Raw genomic sequence first — 24,414 nt, 5'->3', positions numbered from 1 at the left:
GAATGAATTTGAACTATATTCTTGTTGTCAAACTTGAAAGATCGCCATAGAATTGATCGATAGTTCTCGTCGGCTCTCAACAGTAATCCCTTAATCATTTGTCTTTGTCGATTTCGGCTAACATGCAATTTATTTCGGGTAAAAATCAAGATGATTTTATTCTATTTAATCCTATAACAAAGAAGTGTCATAGGGCCTTTGTTAAAAAATTTCCAAAAGGATAAAATGAACCTATATATGAAATATTTTGAATTCATATAAATAAAATGTTAATCAATCTGTTCCTTTTTAAAATCAATTTTATATATAATGAAATATGAGGATGTAATAGCAAGGTATTTTAGAACCACCTACTTCAAAATTTCTTCATGATCTGTGTGTGAAACCTTCACTTCAGCAGTAGCTTTATTTAGTGCGATCCAGAAATTATCTGTTCATATTATTCATGTTTCTTTGATCTCCACTTACCATGGTCTATATACATTTATACCTATCCACCTAAAATATATTATCTACTATGTATCCAACCAGCATGTGACTAGTTACAAAATAAATAATTATGATGTTGTTGATGATGATGATGATGATGATGATAACTTGATAAGTTTTAAGATATAATCTTCATTAAGCTTTGTCCTACCAAATTCTCACAAATGTCTATGTTATTGAAAGAGAACTAACTAAAACTAATTAGTAGCTTGATTGTAAGCTAATCTTTCAAAAACGCGTTACCCGTTTCATTACCTAATTCCATTTGTGTCATTGTCAACTACTTCAAAATTCAACACATTCCACTTTTTTTCTTAAGTTGGGATTGTAATGATTGTAATTTAAGAATGGATGAGTAAGGGCAAAAGTGGTTATAAAATCTATCTGAGAGTGTCATGTTAGATGAGATATGATCAAAGTGTTTATAAGATGGTAGTAGTTAATAGTATATCCCTCATCTTAAGAATTGATATCAAACATATCCGATATTTGTTTAGTCACCTGTTATTGGACCACTAAGTCACGCTTCAGATGTTCAGTTCTGAATGTGAGAGGAGTGTAATGAGAGTCATACATTAAATAAAATATACTTAATTGCAGTTTTGTCCCCCTATTTTTATCATTTTGCAGATTTGATCCCTTATTTTAAAATATGACAATTTTGGTTTCCCTATCATAATTTTTAACTATAAATTGACGATGTAATATGTTTTAAACGATGTGGTATATGATCTGATGATGAGAAAATACCAACATCGATGAAATTGTAAGAAAAATTCTTCATATAGTTAATTTAAAACATGTATCAGTATATTTTAGACAAATTATGTGTTGGAGGCACCAAAACTATCAAATTTTAAAATAGGAGATCAATTCTGCAAAATGGTGAAAATATAGGGATCAAAAACTGCAATTAAGCCGATAAAATATGAGTTGAAAATGTGTTTACAAATGGAAATATTTTTTACCTTACAAACCGATTTTGTATGATTGAGTTATTCTCGACTCAAATTTTTTGAATTTCTATAAATAGACATGAAGCACAACCATATCACCTCACATCTAAAATTTCTACACATCTTTCATCATGGAAAATCACAAGACACCCTTTTCCCTATGTCTTGATACCAAGGATGTTGTGATTGTTAAACCCTCCAAACCCACACCTTCTGAAATTCTTTCACTCTCTACCATTGACAATGATCCTAACATCAACATTCTTTGCCAAACAATTTATGTCTACAAAGCAAATCATGATCTCACAAATGACCAAAAAGACCCTGCTTGTGTAATCAAAGAAGCACTCTCAAAGGCTTTAGTTTACTATTATCCTCTTGCAGGCAAGATAACAACACTTGATGATGGAAAACTTGGAATCAACTGCAACGGCGACGGAGTTCCATTCTTAGAATCAAATGCTAATTGTGAACTCTCTTCTCTTCATTATCTTGAAGGGATTGATGTTCCAACAGCACAAAAACTTGTGTTTGATAATCCTTCACAAGACCAAACAAGTCCTCATCCTTTGGTTTTTAAGGTTACAAAGTTTCTTTGTGGTGGTTTCACAATTGGAATGGGATTGTCACATAGTGTTTGTGATGGTTTTGGTGCATCAAAATTCTATAGAGCACTTGTTGAATTTGCAAGTGGAAAAAATGAACCTTCTTTGAAACCTGTTTGGGAGAGAGAGAGATTAATAGGAAAAAGTTATCTTAAGGAAGAAGAAACATTCAAATTTCTTATAGATAAAACTTCATTAGCAACTTCACCTTTTTTACCAACAAAAGAAATTTCACATGAATGTTTTAATTTAAATGGTGACACTATAAAAATGCTAAAAATGAAACTAATGAAAGAAAGTGGTGATGATAATAATGTGATGAAGGAAAGTTTCACAACACTTGAAACACTTGGTGCATATGTTTGGAGATCAAAAGTTAGAGCTTTGAAATTGAACAAAGATGGAAAAACTATGTTTTGTTTAGCAATAGGTGTGAGAAAAGTATTAGATCCACCTTTGCATGAAGGGTATTATGGTAATGCTTTTGTAGCTTCAAATGTTGTGTTAAAAGTGAAAGACCTTAATGAAAAACCACTTTTTGAAGTTGTGAAGCTTATCAAAGAGAGTAAGAAACTTGCTTTAAATAATGAATATATAAGAAATTCAATTAACATGTTGGAGACAATGAGGAAAGGGAAGATTAAGATTGAAGGAACAGGTGCATCATTGGTTTTAACTGATTGGAGACAACTTGGTTTGTTACAAGAAGTTGATTTTGGATGGAAGAGTTCAGTTAATATTGTGCCTGTTCCTTGGAACATGTTTGGTTTTGTGGATTTGTGTCTTTTTTTGCCGCCAAGTAACTTGAATCCTTCAATGAAAGGTGGAGTTAGGATCTTTGTGTCACTTCCAAAAGATTCAATGGCTAAGTTCAAGGAGGAGATGGAGTTCCTTAAGGTCATGAAAGTTGATGAAGATATATAGGGAATTGGATTTCCCATCATCTAATCTGAATAGACGGTTCAGATTGTTTTACTATGTAAGTGATCTATACCATTCGATCTCAAATCAACAGCCCGGAGTTATCACCGCGTGTAACTGCTTGAATAATGGACAGCAGGAAATCCTGGTCCGATATATAAAACCTAGCTTTAAAAGAAATGTTGGATTTTAAAATGTCAAGTTTGTTTCTTCTTTCTAGTCTTTTTTTTTTCTTTATTTCTTACAAGTCTGTCTAAGTATGCTATTTTTATTTTCATTAAGTTATGAGCCTTCTTATTTGTAATATTTGCACATTTTATCTAGCAAAATGTCTTTGTTATTTTTTAAAGTAATGATATTATTTGTGCGAAGTATTCACACTTTTGTCAATAATTAATATCTGCCGAGAAATTTGGCAAACAACCTTTTATTAAAAGTCTCTCATTCCATCCACATTTTTTTTCTTCTCGACAAGTCTTGAATCCGATACTTTGCTTAAGGAATCATGTTCAGCTGCGCTCAAATCAATGTAATTTAAAGAGTAAACTCTAAGAATTTTCACCAAATACATTATATCTTTAAAAATCTAAAACATAGTAGTATGTGTTTTTGTTCTTATAAACTAAAGTGATCCAAGAAAATAATTTCATAATTGTTTACAAATCCAATCTGATAAGTCCCTTAAAAAGCTAAATTGTTATGAAAACAGAAGTGAGAATGCTGATAAGTCCAATCATTGGCTCAACAGAATCAAATGATCGATGGCCAAGGACACCTGGCTCAAAATGCGAATGCGAGTTGTCCTCTATGGTCACAACTATTTGGTCATATTATTTGAGCTCACTTACATATTCGAATCACCCTTCAAATGTCATTGAGTTCATACCAGTTATATTAATCAATGTAATACAATCTATAAACTGAGTACCAAAATTGTAGTCAATAGGTTGAGACCCTTGTTGGATGATATTATTAATATTGATCCATTTCAAAGTAGTTTTCTTCCAAGAAGAAGCACTACTGTACTGAGTACTGACAATACTATAATCCTGCATGGTATGAGAAAATCTAAATGGATAAAAGGATAATATGGTTTATAATTTTGATCTTGAGAAAGCTTATGATAGTGCGGATTGGAATTTTTTGAAGAAATGCTTGCAGGTTTTCGGCTTTCTCTACTGTAACAGTAAACTTATCATGCATTGTGTTTCTTCATGGCCTCTGAATATCCTTTGAAATGGGAAGAAATCTCATGCTTTCCACCCCAAGCATGGTATGAAACAAGGTATGTATCTAACCATGACGCATGACCCTTCTCAATCTCACAAAGCACTGGTATCCGAAGTACGACTTCCTTGGGAAAATATATTGGTTTTCTATGTTGAGTATGACTCATAGATATTGGTTAGTAGGCAGAATCTGTCAAGCTAGAGGATCAAGAGAGACTTGCCGCTGGGCCTGGTCAGGCACAAAATTTTGTTGTGGGGGGGCGTTTGGGGTCCGGTGGGCGAAGCCCCCTATGATATATGTTAGTATCTAGATACAAGTTGTATACTATAAACCTAATCTTTTACTGATAATACAAACGAACTGCAGCTGCTTTCGAATACAATTACCTTACCTATAAAGTTAGGTAAGGTAAACCGCGATTTACAGACATCACTAACCAGAAGTAATTGCTGTTTTATACCAGTTATATCAAAAACTTGAGATTCAACAACAATAGATATTAGATAACATATTCATGATGAGCAAGAAATTAAGGTCTACATATTTGATTTAGGCCGTAAAATTAAGATTTTTTTGTGCCTCTGCTACCATAATCTGATCTTCATTGAAGCTGCATCAGCCATTTTTCACTTTGATTCTCCGCAACATCAAGAACGATGGCACAACTGCAACCGTGATTTAAAATTTATACTAATAATTCGATCCGTGGATAAGCTTGTTAGACTTAAGCATGCATGAGAAAGGCTATTGTACCGATTAAAGAAAGCAAAGAGAAAAACACATTTCCAGTAGATTTTATGGATCCAACCTTCGAAATAACCTTGTCTTCTGCAAAATCATCACCAAAGTTTCACTAATATGATTCATCAAATCATTTTGAATTTAACAGAGATGCACTTTCAGTGTAAAATGTTTGATTCTTATTGGACGTCAGTGTAAAACTAGTTTATCCTGACGGTGCAATTCCCATTTTCTCTACATGTTTTCGTCATAGCCTAAAAAAAATGGAATCAAAATATAAATAAAATAAAAATATTTATACATATGAAGGATCAAGGAACTTACTGCACTCTTTTGGATGACACAAACAATTCAACCCAGCACCACAGCTACCATTAGGCTTTTCACACCCTTTGCAAATCTCTGGTACATGATTTGGAATGTTAACAGATATCCTTACTATAGAAGGTATAGAAGAATTTGAAGTCAAGAAAGGTGGTTGAGTTGTGATATTCCCATAGTATTTTGTATGATTATGATGGTGTATAGAAGAACCTAATATGAGATTGAATAGGAGTAAGAATTGAAGAAGATGGAGTTTCTTGAGTAGCTTCATGTTCATCCCTTTTTTTTCTAATGTAAATGCAAAATTGTTTGTTTGAATGTTATAGTGTTTCTTTTTGAATGTTATATGTGTTAAGAAGTCTCACATCGGTTGTAAAATGGTCTGAATATATGTTTATAAAGTAGAGGCAATCCTCATCTTATAATTCGGTTTGTAAGGATGAGTTAGACCCAAAAACTCAATTCTAAGATGGTTTCAGAGGGCTCAAAAACTCTTTTCTAAGAAAATGTTAAGAACTAGACCGAACCGGCATGTTGAATTAGGAATCGGTCAGGTTTGATCCTAGTTACGTTGTAATCTGATTGAACTAGGGTTGAGCTGGTTGAACCACAGTTGCTTCAAAAATGATATTTTTTTATTTATTTATTTGTCATACGGTTGAACCATAGTTAAGCCGATTGAAACATGACTTAGAGGTCTCTCCGATTCAATTTTCGGTCTAATTTTTTAAATATTGGTCTCTCCAAAAACACTACATCCAAATGACTTTAGATGTTGGCCCCATGGCTATATTAAAGAGTTTCTTTTCCTTCCTTTTTCATGTCACTAAAAAAAGGCCACATTACTTTAAGGTATCTTGGTGTAGAACCTTTGAGGCCATCCTTCATAAAGTACTTTAACTTATTTACAGTTTGTCATCAAGTTTTGCATGATTTAGTGTCTTTCACTATTGATAATCCCTTACTTGCCTACTAAAGTTGCTTTTGTGTTTAGGCTTTAATAGACAAAGCAAATGATTTGATTCATGCACAAAATTAATCATTTACCTTGACCACAGTTGTTTACTTTAACTTTGTTAATTAATATCTAATATTTTGGATGTTAGAGACATTTTAGATATGCTCTTACATATAAGATGTAGAAGAAATTGGGTGAGAATTATGCTACATCTTTTTTTGCAACCAGTAATAAATATTATATGAAAATATAAATTAATTATTTTTTCTGAAAGGTACTCTGTAAATTTTCAAAACAATATCAAGTCAAGTGTCGGTAAACTTAACATGAATATCAACTTTCCTAATTCTTGTGATTTAGTCAACAAAATTCTATATTTAGGAACTAAGATACATCACCAGTGAATCTGAAAAGTAAATTTTTGCTTATAATTAAGGTCGGAGGGAGAACTATATTAACAAATACCAATATATAGAACATTACATTAATTGGAAAATACAAGAGCACATAAAGACAAAGTTGAAATTGCATGAGAACTTGTAGCAACACACTATAATAAAATACTAAGGATACTTTGATTCAACACACATGTATCCACTTCAAACATGGAAACTTTAAGTGCTTGAATATTTTCTAGATCATGCTGGTGCTTTGACAATGTTAGATGGGAAATCCAGCACCACAATATTCTCAAGAGCAGGTGAAAAAATCTTGGAGAATTCAGTATGTTTTGGATGAACTTGAAATGCACTCAAATCCTCTTTCCCATTGAATGTCATCAAGAATGCATGAGTGAAACCTTGTCTTAGCATTTCATGGCTTTCAATGTCTTTTCCCCTGTTGTATAAAAAATACAAAAGTGTTGATTAATCTAATGGTCGAAAGTGTTGCCGCAATTTAGGCAGCGATGTCAAGGTTTTTAAGTCTCAGTGATTGCAACATGGGTATGATTGAGACTACATTGACCGCATTTAACTGCAATTCTTCTCAATATCAAGGACTGAGATTCAATTTTGCCTTTGAAATGCAACCGGATCCTCTGCAGCGGTACAAGGCATAAAGCTCTGCAGCTGCTGCACTGGTACAAACGCCGGAGAGGATCCGTGTCCCTTCGACATCCAGAACTATTTAAACCTCCAATATGTAAGGCAGCCAAAGAAATAAATGCACAGAAAAAAGAAACAAAAAAAAAAAAACTCAGATACTTTACATCCGACTTTACGATGCAGCCGGATATAAACTGTTAGATTTAGAGATTGAAATACTCTCTAAATCTAATAGTCTACAGCCGGCTACACCGTGCAGCCCGCTATAGAGAGTCCAAATTGAAATTGTCCCTTTGACATCTAGCACTACTTTCTCCTCCAATACAAAAGGTGACAAAAGAGATAAATGCATATAACTCTTTTGTAAAGGAAACTATAATTAATGAAACCAAAAACATTGGCTCATGTGGTTAATGAGCTCCCTAGAACGAATCGTTTAGGAGAACTGAGTTTGATTTCTGGTGGGACAATTTTTTATCGGACTTTAATTACCTCGCAGCCGAATTCTGGAGGTCAAAAACAAAGAAACTATAATGAAGAGAAGAAAGAAAAAAAAGAAAGAAAAGCTCATATGGTCATACCATTCAAAGGACTTGACATGCTCAATCCCAGAAATCATCTTCTCCAAGTCTTGGATAAGTTCTTCAACTTCCACACCATCCTTGAACTTAACAATTACATAGTGATTGTAAGTCCCCATAACTCCAAATCCAATAGAACTCTCCTCCTATGTACCAAAACAAGTCCCTAATAACCAACCAAATATATATGCAAAAAAATCTTACTATTTGAACATTTTTATAATTTTTCTGTCAACTCACAGTCACTATCTGACCATAATGTCAGATCCTCATGACTAATTTCACCCCTCTTTTTGGTGGTAGTCAAAAATCAACAAATTTTATGAGACAATATTCACAGCTAAATATTAGGAAAGATGCCATTACTTTTATTTATAGACCCACCATTGAGAAAACTTCTTCTGCACGTCCTATAATTTGTCTGACGCCATTGTCTTTGCAATGCACATGAATGAAGACCTGTATGGTATTTGAATACGAAAGACCGACATGGACACCGGATACAACACTAACATTAACACATATAGATGCTTGTATTGAAGTCTTAATGTTATTAACATTGCACCAAAAGTTTGAATACAAGTTAATAGGTGTGGAAAATATTATAGATAATTCATTCTAGATCCTTTATGATACTTTTTAATAGAAATCTGGTAATGATTTGTTCTGCTAGTTACTCAAGTATTCTAGAAAGATCTATAAGTTTACATCATCTCTTAATGATTAATAGTTATTCAGTTATTCTACAAATTTATTATGTATTGTAGAAGAGTTTAAAAATATGCATTATATTTCAACGGGTCATGGGAGGAGCTTAGTGGAACATAAACATTGGACAGCACACACTTATCTAAAATTTTAAGGCATATGGATTCTCTCACTTATAAAATACTCCCTCCGTGACACTTTATAAGCAAAAATTCACTTTATAGGTTCATTGTATATTTAATGAATTTGGTCTAAATATTAGATCAGATTCATTAAATATACAATAAATTTAAAAAGTGGATTTTTGTTTATAAAGTGTCAGCTCAACATCCATTTTTTATCTATAATATGAAATTTAACTCACCTATAGAGAAATTTGAACTATGTTGTAAGTCAGGATCAGAAAAACATTATGATAATAATATATACGGCAGAAATTTAGTGTTATTTGCTGGACTTTTCTTTTTGTCTTTGCCATGTGTACCACCATGGGAAATTTTTAACTTCAATACTCCCTCCGACACAAATATAAGTAAAAAAAACACTTTAAATTTTGGTTATTATTATAAGCAAAAATTAACTATTTTTAAACTAATTAATACTACTATTCCTAATATACTCTTATTTTATTTTATTTTATTTTAGGCATTTATTTCACTTTTACACTTTTCAAAATAGGTAATATAGTAAACTTAACTTATGTTTTGCATTAATTTAAAAAAATTAACTACACTTAACCAAATTTCTCAAACACCGCGTAAACAATTTTTTTTTGCTTATATTTGTATCCGAAAGAAATACATGCAAGATATGATGTTGTATACTTATCGGTAAGGAATCTTAACACAACTTACTATGGAGATTCAGATCCTCTAAAATACATGAGGAAATAATTATATAGAAAATATAACTTAAAATATAAAGAGAGGAGGGATTTAGAATTTAAAAACAAAAAAGTGAATAAAATATAAAGAGATGAGAGCTTTGAAATTTGGAAAAAAGTGAGGAAGGTTAGTTGAGTGTTGAGATTTGAAACTTGAGAAAATACAAGAGAGAAAAAAATTGAGAGAATAATTTTTCAAGTCTTTCTCAAGTGAATTAAGAATAATTATTATTTGTGTGATTTTAGGAAATTGATCCATACATCATTGGGTTTCAGTCCGGAGAAAAAATGACTTCGATAATTCAGAATTCAACTGTTAGGTAAGTAAAATCTAATTTAAAATTATTATTATATAATCTGAATAGACTAATTTCAAATTAACGATTGAGATGTATAGATATTTTGATCATAGCAGAAAATCCGGATCTGTGATTTTTATCAGCTTATATAATGTCCTGTTGATAGATGTGTCTTTCACTCTTTCTCATGCTTTTTGATTTAAACAATATTTTTATAGTTGTACTTGCTTTAGAAAAATAGTTTCGTTTTTTCCAATTTAAAATATAGTATTGTATTAAAAGACCATGGATTTAGTCACATTTATTTTTTTTAAATAAAAAATTGAAATGTCCACTTTCTTAATATTTTTCTGCTTTAGAAAAATAGTTTCATTTTTCCCAATTTAAAATATAGTATTAAAAGACCGTGGATTTAGTCACATTTATTTTAAAAAAATAAGGGTCTTGTTAACATGTGCCCTAAGGGCACATGTTAAGATATACCAAAATAGAAATTTAACATTTAATAATACAAGAAATTTAATGCTTCAAAAGTCAAAATGCACAAATTAACATTTAATAATTTCTATTTTTGCTTCCTTAACATGTGCCTTAAGGGCACAAGTTAACATTCTCCAAAAAATAAAATATTGAAATATCACTTTCTTATATTTTTCTAAAGTATGTTATAGGTGTGATCTCAATCACATTTTTTTCATTCACAAAGTTGAGCATGGATCTTACTTAAAAGATTCGAGTTTAATACAACTTGAATTAACATAATATTTTTTTATAGATAAATGAAAGGCTTAAATGCAGTTTTGCCCTCCTGTTTTGCTTAACGCGGAATTTTACCCCCCCTGTTTTAAAATGCGGACTTTTACCCCCCCTATTTTAATTTTTGTTGGATTTTGCCTCCCCTTATCATATTAGCTTATGTGGCAGCGCTTATGTGTAATATTTTTTTCCACATCATTAATTATTTATTATTAAATATCATCTTATTATTTCTTTTGAATGAAAAAATTACTAAAAAAATTCTAAAAATGACAAAAAATATCAAAATGAATATGGAAAAAAGTAAAAATAAATAAAATCACTTTAAATAGCATAAATAAAAAAGAGAAAAATTCAGTAAATCTCCAATAATAAGTAAAAAATAGTAAAAATCACAAAAAAAAACTCAACCAAATCCCCCTAAAAACTCAACCACCCACACACATAGGCAGGGAACAAAGTTAATAATAGTAGAACAAAACAATAGGCAGGGAGCAAAGTATCAGGCGCTTGATGTTATAATCTTCATCTGTTAACATATTCTTTCGACAGTGAAATTCATATCTAGAGTCAAAATACCATTGTCTTCCAACCATATATCATTTGAAAAAATTAAAAAAAGTTTACATATTTTATTTATATTTGACAGTTATCTCACTCACATTCATGGTGAAAAAGTTGCTTCCTAACAGTTTGATTGAGAGTTTAGAGGGGAGGGCAATGGAAAAAAAACATTGAAGGACCACTTTTCCTTTAAATATTCAGAACTCTACGAAAAACAAATTTCAAAATCAAAAGTAAACCCACAAATTGGAGAGAAAAAAATACCTCATTGAACTTGAACCTTGAATGATGGCTTTGTTATTCTCCATTTTCGTCTTGTATTTTCACCGAAGATGTGAGGAGAATCGGCGAATGGTGAGGACGACACGGTGACAAGGTGTTGTGTTTGAGAAGGTGAGAAGAGAAGGACAGTGGTTGCAGAGATGAGAAGATGAACAGTTGTTGCCTTTTCTACGTTTAGGGTTTTCTACTTTTAGGATTTGTGATTTTCATTCTATTTTGTAGGCTTAAAAGATGCACCATTTGTAACAAAAAAAAAAAAGTTAAAATAAAATAAAAGATGCACCGTAAAAAAAATTGCAAAAGAATATATGTATTTTTTTTTTTTGAAACATATGTATTTTTTTTATTAATGATGTGGAAAAAAATATTACACATAAGCGCTGCCACATAAGCTAATATGACAAGGGGGGGCAAAATCCAACAAAAATTAAAATAGGGGGGGGTAAAAGTCCGCATTTTAAAACAGGGGGGGTAAAATTCCGCATTAAGCAAAACAGGGGGGGCAAAACTGCATTTAAGCCTAAATGAAATGACAATGATCATTAAACTTTGAATCAAAAAATGATCATTAAACTTGGTCATTGCGTCCGATCTCTAACAATTTCAGTTTTTTCTTTTTTTTGGTTGATAACAATTTCAATATTTTTATCATTTGAGTTAAGATTCATGGACGAGTTAATATAATGTTAGTAGTCACTTTCTTAGTATGTAATCAACAAAAACTCGGCAAAAATAAATTGTCACATAAAAATAATAGTTTTTGGAAAAAGAAAAAAAAAACTTTAACATGCGTCAAAAAAATAGAAGCTTTAACACGAGTTTGCAAATTTTTGTCCATGTTTTCAAATATATAATAATAATAATAAGGAAAATGATAATAAATAAATGAGACATTACCCTCCATGATGATAGCAAGATTTGTATGATATGCTCTCTCTTACGTACTGAATAGTTTTAGAATTCAAAATTATGATGTAAAAGTGAATTATTGGTCTGTCTTAATAAGAGACTGTTACATTTTTTTGTTAGTGTCATATAGCCGGTTATGAAATAATGTCAAGGAGATTCATTGATTAGTTTAATAAGATAGACCAATAATGCAACTAGTAATCCATCTTAATCACAAATTATTTGTGTGTTAATTAGTCTGTTCTTAAAAAATTTCTTTATCAACCCTAACCATGATTTCAATGATTTGATGATACTTTTATTCATTAATATTATATGCTTTAAGGATACTTCTAGATTTCTAGATTAGTTTCTGGCGACTAAAATGTGGTTGATATATATGAGAGATAAAAGAATGATTTTATCGTAGGTTTTAATTTGGTCTTTTATGTTTAAAAAGTTTCAAATTGGTCCTTTATATTAAATTTTGAGTTAATTTTTCTAACTCTTTGTTAAATTTTGATTTAATTTCTTCTAAAACTTTCACATAGTACAATCCTAAGTGGACTGCGTACACAAATTCCTTAGATACGTCAACGATTTAAACAAAAAAATGACTAAAAGACTAACTTGAAACCTTTTAAACGTAATAGTCCAAATTAAAACCTAAAATAAACATAAGAGACCAAATATGCAATTAACAACCTTCAGTTATATAATTCTGGTTGAAAAGGCATGATGCACCTTGTGATTAAATCCAGTTTTCAACTGTTGGATACCAAAAAAACAAATTAATTTCAAATAAAAAAACAAGAAATATATATTGGAGTGCCACCAAAATCAAGTTTATCTTAAAAAACAGCTACTGGCAATTTTATGACTTTAATAATATATGCTGAAATATTGGAGCTGTGTTTAAACTTTTCAAATAAGTTATTTTAAAATTGTATGAAAATTTGATATTTTATTTTATTTTTTCAGAAATTTCATGTGAAGCACTACTAAACCAAATTCGAAAATTCATATTAAACCATATTTTTTAGGATCATATTAAACCAATTTGAGCCAAACTATCAGAACATGTGTATTATGCAGTAATTTTGAGCAGGTTCTGATTTATTTGATTGTTCTCAAATAGATATTTAGGCCATAAAAATCAAACTTGGTAAATTTGCATTCAACAATAAGTTCAAGATTATGTTTACAAGATATCTTATTCAATTTAGATTAGATTTATTTTTTAAATGTTCATGTATCTAAAAGATTTAAATAAATTAAAGAACAGAGCAACAATAAAGTGAAAATGAAATTCTTTCAAAAATCTAAATTAATATTGCAACCGAGTTCATAAATAACATTCAGAAAACAAAGATTTTTCTATTTTTCCTACTCCCCCTCAATCTAATTATGTTTCTATATCATCAAAAGTTACAAAAAGGATGATATATAATCTAAAATATCTAGAAGCACGGCTATGCTCGATTCTCAGAAGATTCATGAGTATGTTCCACAAAACTAAGACCTTTTGCCTTGCTCTTGAGACTAGAAATACGTTTACGGTGCCCACGCCCACGTATGTGTTGTTCCCATTCATGTAACCCTCTCAGAACCCGGTCATTGCAGGCCTGTTATGTTAACAGAAAGGTCATAAGAAATGGAATATGTGTTGCAACAAGATCCTACGGATGCTCAAAAATGATTATTCCACGTTACTCTTTCACTCATATCTATACAAGTGCCAAAATCAGTGTGTCCGCCCAGATAATGAGGTCAAGTCAACTGTAATAAATGATATGAAGATTGAAGACATAGCTAAATGAATCGGTAACATTGTTCTGCTAGTACCGCACACATGGCAAGTTTTGTGCATCACTTTAAAGTTAAACTTTAATCTGGTAGTTTAAAAAACTGCTTCGCTTTACAGTTTTCTAAATTGCAATTTGTGGTAATGATTAATGAATAACAGCAAGACCTCACAAGCATTATAAAAGAAGTGTGATTCGTGGATGGTTGGTCAGTAAGCAAAATAATGCCATTTCTTTCTGAAACAGAAGGGGCAAATGCCCCATGCCAGGTGGAATCTAAAACATAGCATACCTTGCATGTGTATTGAGTCCAGAGGTCCCTTTGGATTATTTTCGTCCGATTGCCATTTGACGACGACAAGCTACGATTCTCACTTAGGAAAGATGACACTATCTTCGTGGCAGATTCAACCACTTGGCTATTCCATACATCATTTGATCTGCCTAGAACATAAAATATCAAGATCAATAGATAATTCAAACCAAACAATAAACACAGAAACAAGATTGAGGAGCTTACTCAATATTGATTCTGTGGAATCAACATAGTGTATGTCCCAACCAAACAATGTTTGAAGTCGAGTGAGCATCCTCTTCTGTCATGAACAAAGCTTCCATATCAATCTTACAGTCAACTCAATATAGAAGGGTTTAGCAACAACATACTATGATTGCAGACAAGAGAGCAAAATTTTAGACATAACCAAAGAAAACTTATGGTAATCCTAAAATTGGCAGGCTGAGTCGTATAGAGTCTATAGACACAAACAAAATTCCCAACAGTGCAAACTTCCATGAAAAATAAATGTCCTTCAGAAAGAACAGAATATATTTCAAACTTAATCAGAATTCAAATGGAGTATCTTGAGTCATTTTCTATTATATGTGGTCAGATTATCAGAAAAATAACTCATTTTCAGTTTCCTTACATATCTGACCAAAAGTAATGTTCTGCAGTAATGCTTGTTTCAGAAAGCCATAGAGCAAATGACATTATTTTTATGGTTTTACCTGACGGCGGACAAGTCTCCTGGTATTGACCTTTACTTTTTCAATTGCTTCTTCCAAAAGAGTTGTGGATTTAGTATCAGAGGAAGATCTCAACCACACCAGCAAATTGCCATGAAACAATGGCTCGCTATTTTCTAAGTTTGATCTGTCAATTAATTCCACCTCTTTCTGATTTATGTTTTTGAAAACACTAGTCCGTAGAAGATCCTCAAATTCACGGACACCAATGGCCTGTCGCAAACCTCTGGTATAATCTGCATTCATACTATAAATGTCATAGACTTCATTGAGTAACCCTGCATCCATCATATCATCTACCCTCTGCTCTACATATCTGTCCAGTACCGGGAGAGATGCGTCCACACTTATAAAACAACAATCATATCTTAAGTCATCAGCTTGACCCCACTTCTGCCCTGCCACAAGCAAGACCAATATTATTCAAAAGAAAAGAAGAAAAATTTAACTGACATTATCGTGATTGGTACAAACTTAATATTTTCTGAAGTATTATTGATTCCAGGGGACATGACATTCCTATTTCTTCATTTTTATTCCTTCCAGTCTCGAAGTAGTGGTCTAAAATATAAGCAAATGTTAACTACTTCTACCATATTTAAGACTATTATTCCTAAATTGCTCTTCAATTAGTTTAGGTTGTGTTTCCAATGACTCTTTTATTCTCATAGACAAGTTCACATTAGGGGAAATTTGAAAAGTACGATTAAGTTTTTGATTATTTTGAGAAGATTATACGAGACCGGAGTGAGTATTACATAACTTCAATTCCCACCACTTCCTCCCAGCATTTGAATTTAAAATATTATTTCTACAAATGTTACATTTACCAAACAAGTTTTTGAATTTTCCACAGAATGGTATTTCCCAATAAAATCATTCTAACTATACAGCTTGAAAAAAACCATGCCTTAGGGAAAAGAGATTATATTGAATTTGCAATTAGTCAATGAATGTTAAATAAGATTAACAAACCTCTGCTGCCTGTCCTTGAAAAACTTTGCTGGGAAGAACACCAGTTCGAGAGTACAAACTAATGTATTGATTTATCTAAAATAAAAAATGAATAGCACATGTAAATATGTCATCCCAATTAAGAAATTTAAGAAATTCAAATAAATTTAAAACCTCTCCTCCGTAATTAATTGAAGGTGCATAATGCTTCTAATACATGTATATTGTATTGTATGCCCAAAACTTGAAAAAATTCCCTTAAAATCATAACAATTACAATTTTATATATGCATAAAATGAAATTGATGTGTATATAAACTCTTGTTTACATTCGATGGGAATAAATAATGAAATTACGCATCAGACCTTTCTATGGTTATTTGGATGGATTCTATTCGCTGCAACTGGATCAATATCTTTAAGAAAATCATAACTGTTGCTTGAACTGTCATTTTCAGAACACACATCATTATCATACCCTGTGATACCTACAAAATTACAAATATAATAGAAGCTAAGTATACACTAATTGAACTGGAAACAAATTTAGAGAACCGAATAGCAGTTTACCAGGTGAGTCACCCAAATAGCTTTCGTTCAAATCATCTGTTGAATCATCTAACAGAAACGAACTCACAAGAGCCTGAAAGGCATAACAGGAAGAAATGTCAGTTTATAAAAAATAAAATGTGGAACCACCTTAAAATAAATCTAAATAGAGTAAGAATAGATTGTCACACAAGGATGAGAAAAATGGATGAGAAAATACATTCATGTGCAAGATAGTGGAAATAATAAACTTTAACAACTACGCACAGAAAAAGTTTAACACATTCATCCAATAATATCACACCGTGATCTCACTTTGTTATATTAGTTACTAAAACATTTCAAAATATATATCAACAACTTCTATACATCACATGTAAAACTTTTTTACACATGCATCCAATCAAATCATTCAATGATGCTACTGTGTTATGTTAATTCCTAAAACATCTACACAAAAATCTACATAGTGAAATGTGACTGGATGCATATGTAAAAAGTTTTACACCGTCGATCAATCATAATTGTTAGATCATTAATCACGTTTGACTTTAATCATAACCGCTTGTAAAGTCACAATATGATTTGTTATGAAATGCAAACAGTGTAAAATGTTGTACACCGACAAAACATTGTAAATCTTCAGAATTAAGCTCTCAATATTTGTTTGGTGTTAACTCTCAGATCCCCAGAGAAAGAGATCTGAAATTGTTCCACACAGAAATTAAACTCGGGTTCCCCTAAACAATTCGTTCTTCGGTGAAGCTCATTAACCACTTGATCCCAGTCACTCTCAATATACATAATATGAAACTTTTTTTACACTCCGAGTCCATAGTCAATAAACTCAAGTATTAAAATGAATTGAAAAATATTATATGTATATAGTAATTACCAATTAGTACCTGTATATAGTAATTAGTACCACCAACAATAACAGGTAAGTTGTTCCTAGACAATATGTCATCAATGATCTGAAAAAACAACGAAAACAAATATTAAGTTCATGTCTAGATAAACAGCTTATTTTGCAGCTTAATAAGCTATTTCAACAATGCAAGATAAAATAAAGTCAAACAGCTTAATCTATATGTTGGAATATTTTATGATATTCCAATAATATTATGTGGACAAATATCTTTATATAATTATATTAGCTATTTATCAGTTAGAAGCCTTAATTGATTAAGTGATCAAGTAAAGTTAAAAGATTAATTAGATTTCTACTTAGAATTAATTAATTAATTAATTGGATATGAGCTCAATATGAGTGGATGTCAGGATGGCCCGTTTCGAAATAATGGGAACCCTAATTGGCCATCACACTATATATAGGCTATGGTCCCCAATATACCGGACACACTGCATGTCGCATCTTCTCCCCATCTGAAGAGTGCTTAGGGCATAAGGAGTCCCGGTTGAGGAAGAACCACAAGCCAACGGGTGCTCGGCATCCGATATCTATCTCTTTGTGTTTCAGGAGTGCTACGTGTCACATCAATGGTTAGTATCTAATGGATTCTTCTATCCAGGTATTCCTAATACTAATTCTTGATAAATCAACATGTCGTAGATCCTGTTTTATATACATACTCATGTTTATTAAGCTTCCGCACTAAAGTAAGATTATGGTTTATAATCTTTATTGTTGAGCATGATTTATACGATTAATATTAAATTAATTCCATCAATATGTTGTTTTCATAAGCTATTATCATGGAGAGCGTAAGGAAATAAGTTGAAACAGCTTATCAACAACATGTCATAAGTTGTTCTCATGAATTCTCGAACAATGTCACAAGTGTTTATGCCGTGTCCCCGTAGATAAACTCAAATAAGTCAATCCAAATAAGCATGAGTTAATGAACCAACAATAAAACTAAAAGGAAACTTAATTCTTCAATCAGTATTGAAAATTTTAGAACTTACGGGGATAGCAGAATCACGAAAAGCTTTGGCAGTGAATTCAAAATTAGGGTTTACAGTACCCAATAGATGATGCGGCACTCCGTTTTGTTCAGAGAAGGGGAGTTTATTGGTGAGAATATCGAGGCCACTGTAGACTTGCATGGAATCGGCGTTGATTACTTCGATTGGAAAGTGTGAGGCCAAATCAACGGCTAGCTTTGATTTTCCGGAACCGGTTGGGCCTGTTATAACCACCACTTTTGGTCGTTGTTCATGGCTAGGGTTTTCAGTTACGGTGTTCTCCGTCGTCATTGCGTCACTCTCTTTTGCTCGTGTTTTCTCGGACTTTATACACGTAACAGTGTTATCTCTTGGGTTTTTTTTCTAGATTTTCAATCTCAAGTGCGTTTTCTACACTCTGACCAAAATGTCCCTGTTTTATATTTTTGTTCCACTATTTTTATTTTGTGCTCTCTGTGTGTGATCTGATTTTTTTTATTATGATATTAGTACGAAGTTTCAACCACAGTTAGTAATAGCTAACTCTGTCGATATTCTATGGGACACACAAGGTGGGTAGACAACTAAAGAGAAAGTTGTTATTCGGTCATTGTTGTGTTGTGGGGTAACATAGTTATAATGGGAAGGGAGAAGTATAGTTTTAAACTGTGGTTCGTATCTACAATTGCGGTTGCAATATTATTGCAGATGCGGTAGCCTTGACAATGGCTTCACACCATATGATTTTGGTCATGTTCGTTAAAATATTTTCTATATTCATATGCATCTTCATCTTTCTTCCTATTCCTTTAATGATTTTGATAATACAATTTTTTTTCCTCGCAACAACTTTTAAGGTTCAAGGTACATTCCTACATCTTCATCTTTATTCCTTTTTTTTTATTCTTTTTTATTTTTTCGACAGTACTACTTTTTTATTTCTGAAACATTGTTGAAGGTTCAAGGTTCATTCCTCCATCTTCATCTTCTTTAAATGTTTTCGGTTCGTTTTTTTCCTTCTAATGTGTTATAGTTCCTCCACTTTGCTATTAGTAGGAAACACAAATAATCATTATATATGTTCATGAGATCCAAGTTTGATACAAATCCAAGTTTTTTTTTCTCTATTAATTAAACTCTGTGCTTTGAAGATATACATGTCAACAAATATTATACTTCGTGTTTAACATTTTGTACTATTTTAGATGCCTTTTTTTTATATAAATATCATACATGTCTTATTACATAGACTTTCTTTTGTGTTTTAACTAAAACGAAAATATTTGCCATTTTTGCTCACTGTTTTTAAAATTGAAGATTTTTCATCAATATTCCAATCACAACGAGTTGCAATAATCACCGTAACATCTCAATTTTTAGGATTATTTTCGTTATTACTTTTTGTTTAAAATTAATTGATTATGTGGCGTGTTTATGTGTGTTTAAGTGTTTCTTATTTGTTAATTATAATAATAAGTTTGAGGGTGAGGTGTTGGTCCATTTAGGGTATTTAATTAGGCTCAATCAAGTCAATGTGGATAAAAGTATGATTTACCATAAAGTGGAAAACCTAGTTTTATCTAGGCTTAATTGTACATTTGGTATCTTATGTTTATTTTTGACATCTTTTGAAAACAACATATTCAGTCTCATTTACTCCATATCTTTTGACATCTTGAAACAAATTGCACATAGTTCAAGGATTTTATTTTTTTATAAGGGTTATGTTAACTTGTGCCCTAAGGGCACATGTTAAGCTACCTAAAAATAGAAATATAGCTTTTAATGATAGAAAACATTTAATGTCTAGAGAATTGAATGCACCACAAGTTCAATAAATTTTTTCCACATTTATCTCCTTAACATGTGCCCTTAAGGGCACAAGTTAACATTCTCCTTTTTATAATACCAAAATTATGTTTAATTGGTTTAAGTTCTTTATTAAAAGTTACATCTATAATCCACTTGAATTAGTCTACCGATTTTGTCTTGGAATCTTGAATATAAATCCTAGATAGATGTCCAATTGACTATCTAAACCCTAATCCACATCACCCACTTAAACCAATCAAAATCTTTCATTTAGCCACATCACCCACTTACATTCATTTAATGTGTGGTACTAATTATTATTATTATTATTATTATTATTATTATTATTATTGTTGTTGTTGTTGTTGTTGTTGTTGTTTTGAGTTACTATTCATTTTAATTTTTTTTGTTCAATTTATTATTTTGGGTACAAAATAGTTAATATTTTTACTGATAATCTTTTGTCCAATCTTTGTGTATATATGGAGTTGGTCGATTGTCATGACTATTTACTGATAATTTTGGTATGCAAATTCATTGTCACGTTCTTTTGGTTGATCCAAATAAAATTCAATTTGAATTGTTAGTAAAAAAAATAGATAAAATAAAATTTACTGATGGTGTGCATGTTTTGCGTGATTTTTATCATATTCGATTTTGAGTACGAGTTAAGTTGGTTTATCTTTGTCCCAATATGTTTCAAATTAATATAAATGATAGATTCGATAATAAAGTAGTTTATCCAATTCCGAATCCTCCAATGAGATTTATAATACAAAAAAACTTATTATGTTTCAACATCAATTTTTCTCATTTAGGTAATTTCTATTGTTATTATTATTATTTTGATAATACCTATTGTTTCGATTTTAAAATTATTACCTATACAAATAATTTTTTGATGTTACAGTATAAAACAGAGCATAAGACTCGTGCATCTAGTCCCACAAGTGTACGATGCACTTAAACCAATCAAATTATTCATTTACATCACTTTTTGCAATCAAATTATGTTCCTCCTGTGTACCAAAATGATGTACGATGTGTAAGGAAATAAACAAATTATGTTCCTGGTTAATTATCCTGTGTACCTGTGTATCACAACTAAATGAAATTATGTTCCTCCTGTCTAGAGGTCACCGTCCATTACTTACATAGAATTGATTTTTAGTCCCTCAACTATTTGGATATTTTTTAGAGTTTAACGGAGATGTACTAACCGTGCAAAATAATTTTCATGAGAGAATTTATGAGGCACAATTCCATGTGAGAGTTAGATATCAAACATCTACCACATGTTTAAGGGATCTAAATCTCTTGCCATTAGAATACCAAAAATAAATCTCTTGCCATTAAGGTCAATTTATTATTGGTATTTAAATTTAACTAGTCCCACACTCGTGCGATGCACGGGTGTTATGCGGTATTTTATATTATAATGTTGAAAAATCATTCGTATAAATTGAAACAATCGATGTTGAAACATAAGTTTTTATTTATATTATAAATCTCATTGGAGAATTATGAGTTGAATAAACTACTTCAATATCTCTTACCAAAAAACTACTGTATTATCGAATTTGACATTTATATTAATTTCAAACTTATTGGAGCAAAGATAAAAGCAACTTAACTCATACTCAAATATCGAATATGATAAAAATCATATAGGGCATAACAACCATTAGTAAATTTTAGTTTATCTATTTTTTTTACTAACATTAGAAAGTAGTCCTGACAATCGACCAACTCCTTATATTTACAAAGATTGGACAAAAGATTATTAGCAAAAACAATAACTTTTTTGAAAAAAAAATAATAAAATACACAAAATAATAAAATGAATAAAAAAATTTAAAATGAATAATAACTCAAAACAACAACAACAACAGCAACAACAATAATAATAATAATAATAATAATAATAATAATAATAATAATAATAATAATAATAATAATTACAATTAGTAGCCCACATTAAATGGATGTAAGTGGATGATGTGGCTAAATGAAATGTTTTCATTGGTTTGTGGATTAGGTTTTAGATAAGCAATTCCACAACTATCTAGGATTTATATATATAAATTCTAGATAGTTCTCCTACTACTCCTCTGAACCCTAATCCATTTAAACCAATGAAATTTTTTCATTTAGCCATGTGAGCCACTTAGAATGCCACATTGCTTATCCTTACATTATTGTCATCTCTATCTATCCTTTCTTTTCTTTTATTTTTTAGGCAAAATGACACTACAGGTCTTTTATCTTATTTTTTTGTAACAGTTTGGTCCTTTATCTTTTTTTGTAACAATTTGGTTCTTTATCTTTTTTTTTGTAACACTTTGGTCCTTATCTTATTTATTTATAAAAAATAAAGGACCAAACTGTTACAAATAAAAAAAGATAAAGCATCAAACTGTTACAAAAAAAGGGACTAAAGTGTTAAAAATAAAAAAAATAAAGGACTAAAGTATTACAAATAAAAGATAAAGGACCAAAGTGTTGCAAAAAAAAGATAAAGGACCAAAGTGTTACAAATAAATAAGATAAAGGACCTGTAGTGTAATTTTGCCTATTTTTTATGTTATAAACCTACAACAATATTCTTATAAATGAGTTTTATTATAAAAATTGTAAAGTTTACTCATAATTCTTATTCATGAGACCTTTCATTTGCATAACAGTAGATTTTAATTACACGTCACTTTCTCTAATGCAAAATAACTTTTTAGTTCACATATTTATTTGCATTTGCACTAATTAAAGACCAAGTGATGTGATTCTTCGATGTATATTTAGTTCCGTTCTTACACCTAGCCTTTCATGTTTTCATGTTTAGGTAGGACAACTTCTTTTGAAGGAAGGTTAATATAACTTTGTATAAGTTTTATTATTATTCTCAAGAAAAGGTAATTATTTGTAGTACAATTGTTTTATTTTGGGTCTTAATATCTTGAAGATAATTTTACTCATGATTTTTTTTCATGTAAATGAGGGGGCTTCTATTTTGTACTTTTGTTGCATCATTATTGTTCGGGAAGTCTATAAAAAATAGTTGCTCATGTAAGTATATGTGTATCTTTAACACTAATATTTTCTAACTTTAATTATTTTTTAATTTCTTTAATCTTATTGTGATATAAGACTTTTTTTTATTTGACTTGAGAGAAGAGAATAGAAGACTTCTATTTTTACTTTTGTTGTATCCTTGCTTATGAAAAATGATTGGTTGTACAAGTATTGCAGTCTTTTTGGTTCGGGTAGCTAGGACAATGTTCCTCTAAAGGCTAATATAAAAATAAAAATTCATGTGAATTCTTAACGTATTGTCGTATACATATATATGACTTAGGAGAAGAGGATAAACGCTTCTATTTTCACTTTTGTTACATCCTTACTTATGAAAAATGGTAGCTCATGTAAGGGTCTGTTTGGTAAAAATAAGTTATAAGCTAGCTGATAGCTGATAAGCTAGCTGATAGCTGAAAAGCTAGCTTATAGCTGTTAGCTGAAAAGCTAGCTTATAGCTGATAGCTGAAAAACTAGCTTATTGAAATTAAAATGTTTGGTAAAATTAGCTTTTAAAGTGGTTATTAAATATAAAATTACATAATTGATAGTGGGTAGTTTATTTTTTAGAGTGGGTAGTTATTAAATTAAAGGGTAAAAATGGAATAAAGTGTAAAAAGCTATAAGCTATAAGCTTAAATGCTACTTGAAATAGCATCTGAAAAAAAGCTATAAGCTAGTACAAAAAGCTTGTTACCAAACACCTCTAATTTTTTGAAACAAGCTTATAAGCTCATATAATAAGCTATAAGCTAGCTTATTTGTGTTACCAAACAGAGCCTATATTTTGTCATCTTTTTAAGTGATTTTAAGATTATTTTATACAAACTTTTGAATAGATTATTTTGAGAGATTCATATAAAGATAATGTGAAGTATTTTCATTTTTATTGTGAGCCGCAATTTTATATCTATTTTACTTTAGTAGTTTTCTTTTATTTGGAAATTGGTTTTTAACACTTTAGTTTATCATTTCTTTATGAAGGAATTTTAATGATTTGGTGGATAAACCGGTACACATGCCATGTAAAGAAAGGTAAAATTATTTATAAAATTGT

General features: G+C 30.7%; 4 protein-coding genes across 5 annotated transcripts; 1 reads left to right on the top strand and 3 right to left on the bottom strand.

Moving 5' to 3' along the window:
• The first annotated feature begins 1,552 nt into the window (after positions 1–1,552).
• Positions 1,553–3,626, top strand: LOC123923575 (spermidine coumaroyl-CoA acyltransferase-like). The gene has a single exon (XM_045976268.1). It carries the CDS (start codon positions 1,577–1,579, stop codon positions 2,972–2,974), a length of 1,398 nt encoding a protein of 465 aa, XP_045832224.1. The 5' UTR covers positions 1,553–1,576; the 3' UTR covers positions 2,975–3,626.
• A 1,057-nt stretch (positions 3,627–4,683) lies between these two features.
• On the bottom strand, positions 4,684–5,558 carry LOC123923580. Its single transcript, XM_045976275.1, has 2 exons — positions 5,267–5,558; positions 4,684–5,029 (listed from the first exon to the last, which is right to left on the bottom strand). Exons 1-2 carry the CDS (start codon positions 5,541–5,543, stop codon positions 4,926–4,928), a joined length of 381 nt encoding a protein of 126 aa, XP_045832231.1. The 5' UTR covers positions 5,544–5,558; the 3' UTR covers positions 4,684–4,925.
• Positions 5,559–6,655: 1,097 nt separating this feature from the next.
• Positions 6,656–8,202, bottom strand: LOC123923581 (stress-response A/B barrel domain-containing protein At5g22580-like). The gene is made up of 2 exons (XM_045976276.1): positions 7,852–8,202; positions 6,656–7,061 (listed from the first exon to the last, which is right to left on the bottom strand). The coding sequence occupies exons 1-2, from the start codon at positions 7,968–7,970 to the stop codon at positions 6,863–6,865; spliced, it is 318 nt and encodes a 105-aa protein (XP_045832232.1). The 5' UTR covers positions 7,971–8,202; the 3' UTR covers positions 6,656–6,862.
• Positions 8,203–13,540: 5,338 nt separating this feature from the next.
• LOC123923574 (tRNA dimethylallyltransferase 2-like) lies at positions 13,541–18,891 on the bottom strand. 2 transcript variants are annotated; one of them, XM_045976267.1, is made up of 9 exons: positions 18,498–18,891; positions 17,474–17,542; positions 16,590–16,662; positions 16,386–16,507; positions 16,041–16,115; positions 15,048–15,458; positions 14,557–14,632; positions 14,329–14,480; positions 13,541–13,856 (listed from the first exon to the last, which is right to left on the bottom strand). In XM_045976267.1, the coding sequence occupies exons 1-9, from the start codon at positions 18,786–18,788 to the stop codon at positions 13,704–13,706; spliced, it is 1,422 nt and encodes a 473-aa protein (XP_045832223.1). In that variant the 5' UTR covers positions 18,789–18,891; the 3' UTR covers positions 13,541–13,703. The 2 variants fall into 2 exon arrangements, 1 of the variants encoding a protein (XP_045832223.1); XR_006814424.1 differs by having other exon boundaries at positions 13,720–13,856; positions 14,329–14,476; positions 18,498–18,844.
• Between the last annotated feature and the right edge of the window lie 5,523 nt (positions 18,892–24,414).

Source organism: Trifolium pratense, linkage group LG4 (genome assembly GCF_020283565.1).
Source record: "Trifolium pratense cultivar HEN17-A07 linkage group LG4, ARS_RC_1.1, whole genome shotgun sequence".
NCBI classification, from domain to species: domain Eukaryota; kingdom Viridiplantae; phylum Streptophyta; class Magnoliopsida; order Fabales; family Fabaceae; genus Trifolium; species Trifolium pratense.
The sequence above is the reverse complement of the archived record's forward strand: the minus strand, read 5'-3'. Positions and strand labels throughout refer to the sequence as shown.

Coding starts and splice junctions, on each gene's coding strand:
- LOC123923575 (XM_045976268.1), top strand. CDS start 1,577: ATGGAAAATCACAAGACACCCTTTTCCCTATGTCTTGATACCAAGGAT.
- LOC123923580 (XM_045976275.1), bottom strand. CDS start 5,543: ATGAACATGAAGCTACTCAAGAAACTCCATCTTCTTCAATTCTTACTC. Junction 5,030..5,266: donor GTGTCATCCAAAAGAGTGCA/GTAAGTTCCTTG, acceptor ATGATTTTGCAG/AAGACAAGGTTATTTCGAAG.
- LOC123923581 (XM_045976276.1), bottom strand. CDS start 7,970: ATGGGGACTTACAATCACTATGTAATTGTTAAGTTCAAGGATGGTGTG. Junction 7,062..7,851: donor CATGTCAAGTCCTTTGAATG/GTATGACCATAT, acceptor TTTATACAACAG/GGGAAAAGACATTGAAAGCC.
- LOC123923574 (XM_045976267.1), bottom strand. CDS start 18,788: ATGACGACGGAGAACACCGTAACTGAAAACCCTAGCCATGAACAACGA. Junction 16,663..17,473: donor GTACTAATTACTATATACAG/GTACTAATTGGT, acceptor TATGCCTTTCAG/GCTCTTGTGAGTTCGTTTCT. Junction 15,459..16,040: donor TTCAAGGACAGGCAGCAGAG/GTTTGTTAATCT, acceptor GTGGCAGGGCAG/AAGTGGGGTCAAGCTGATGA.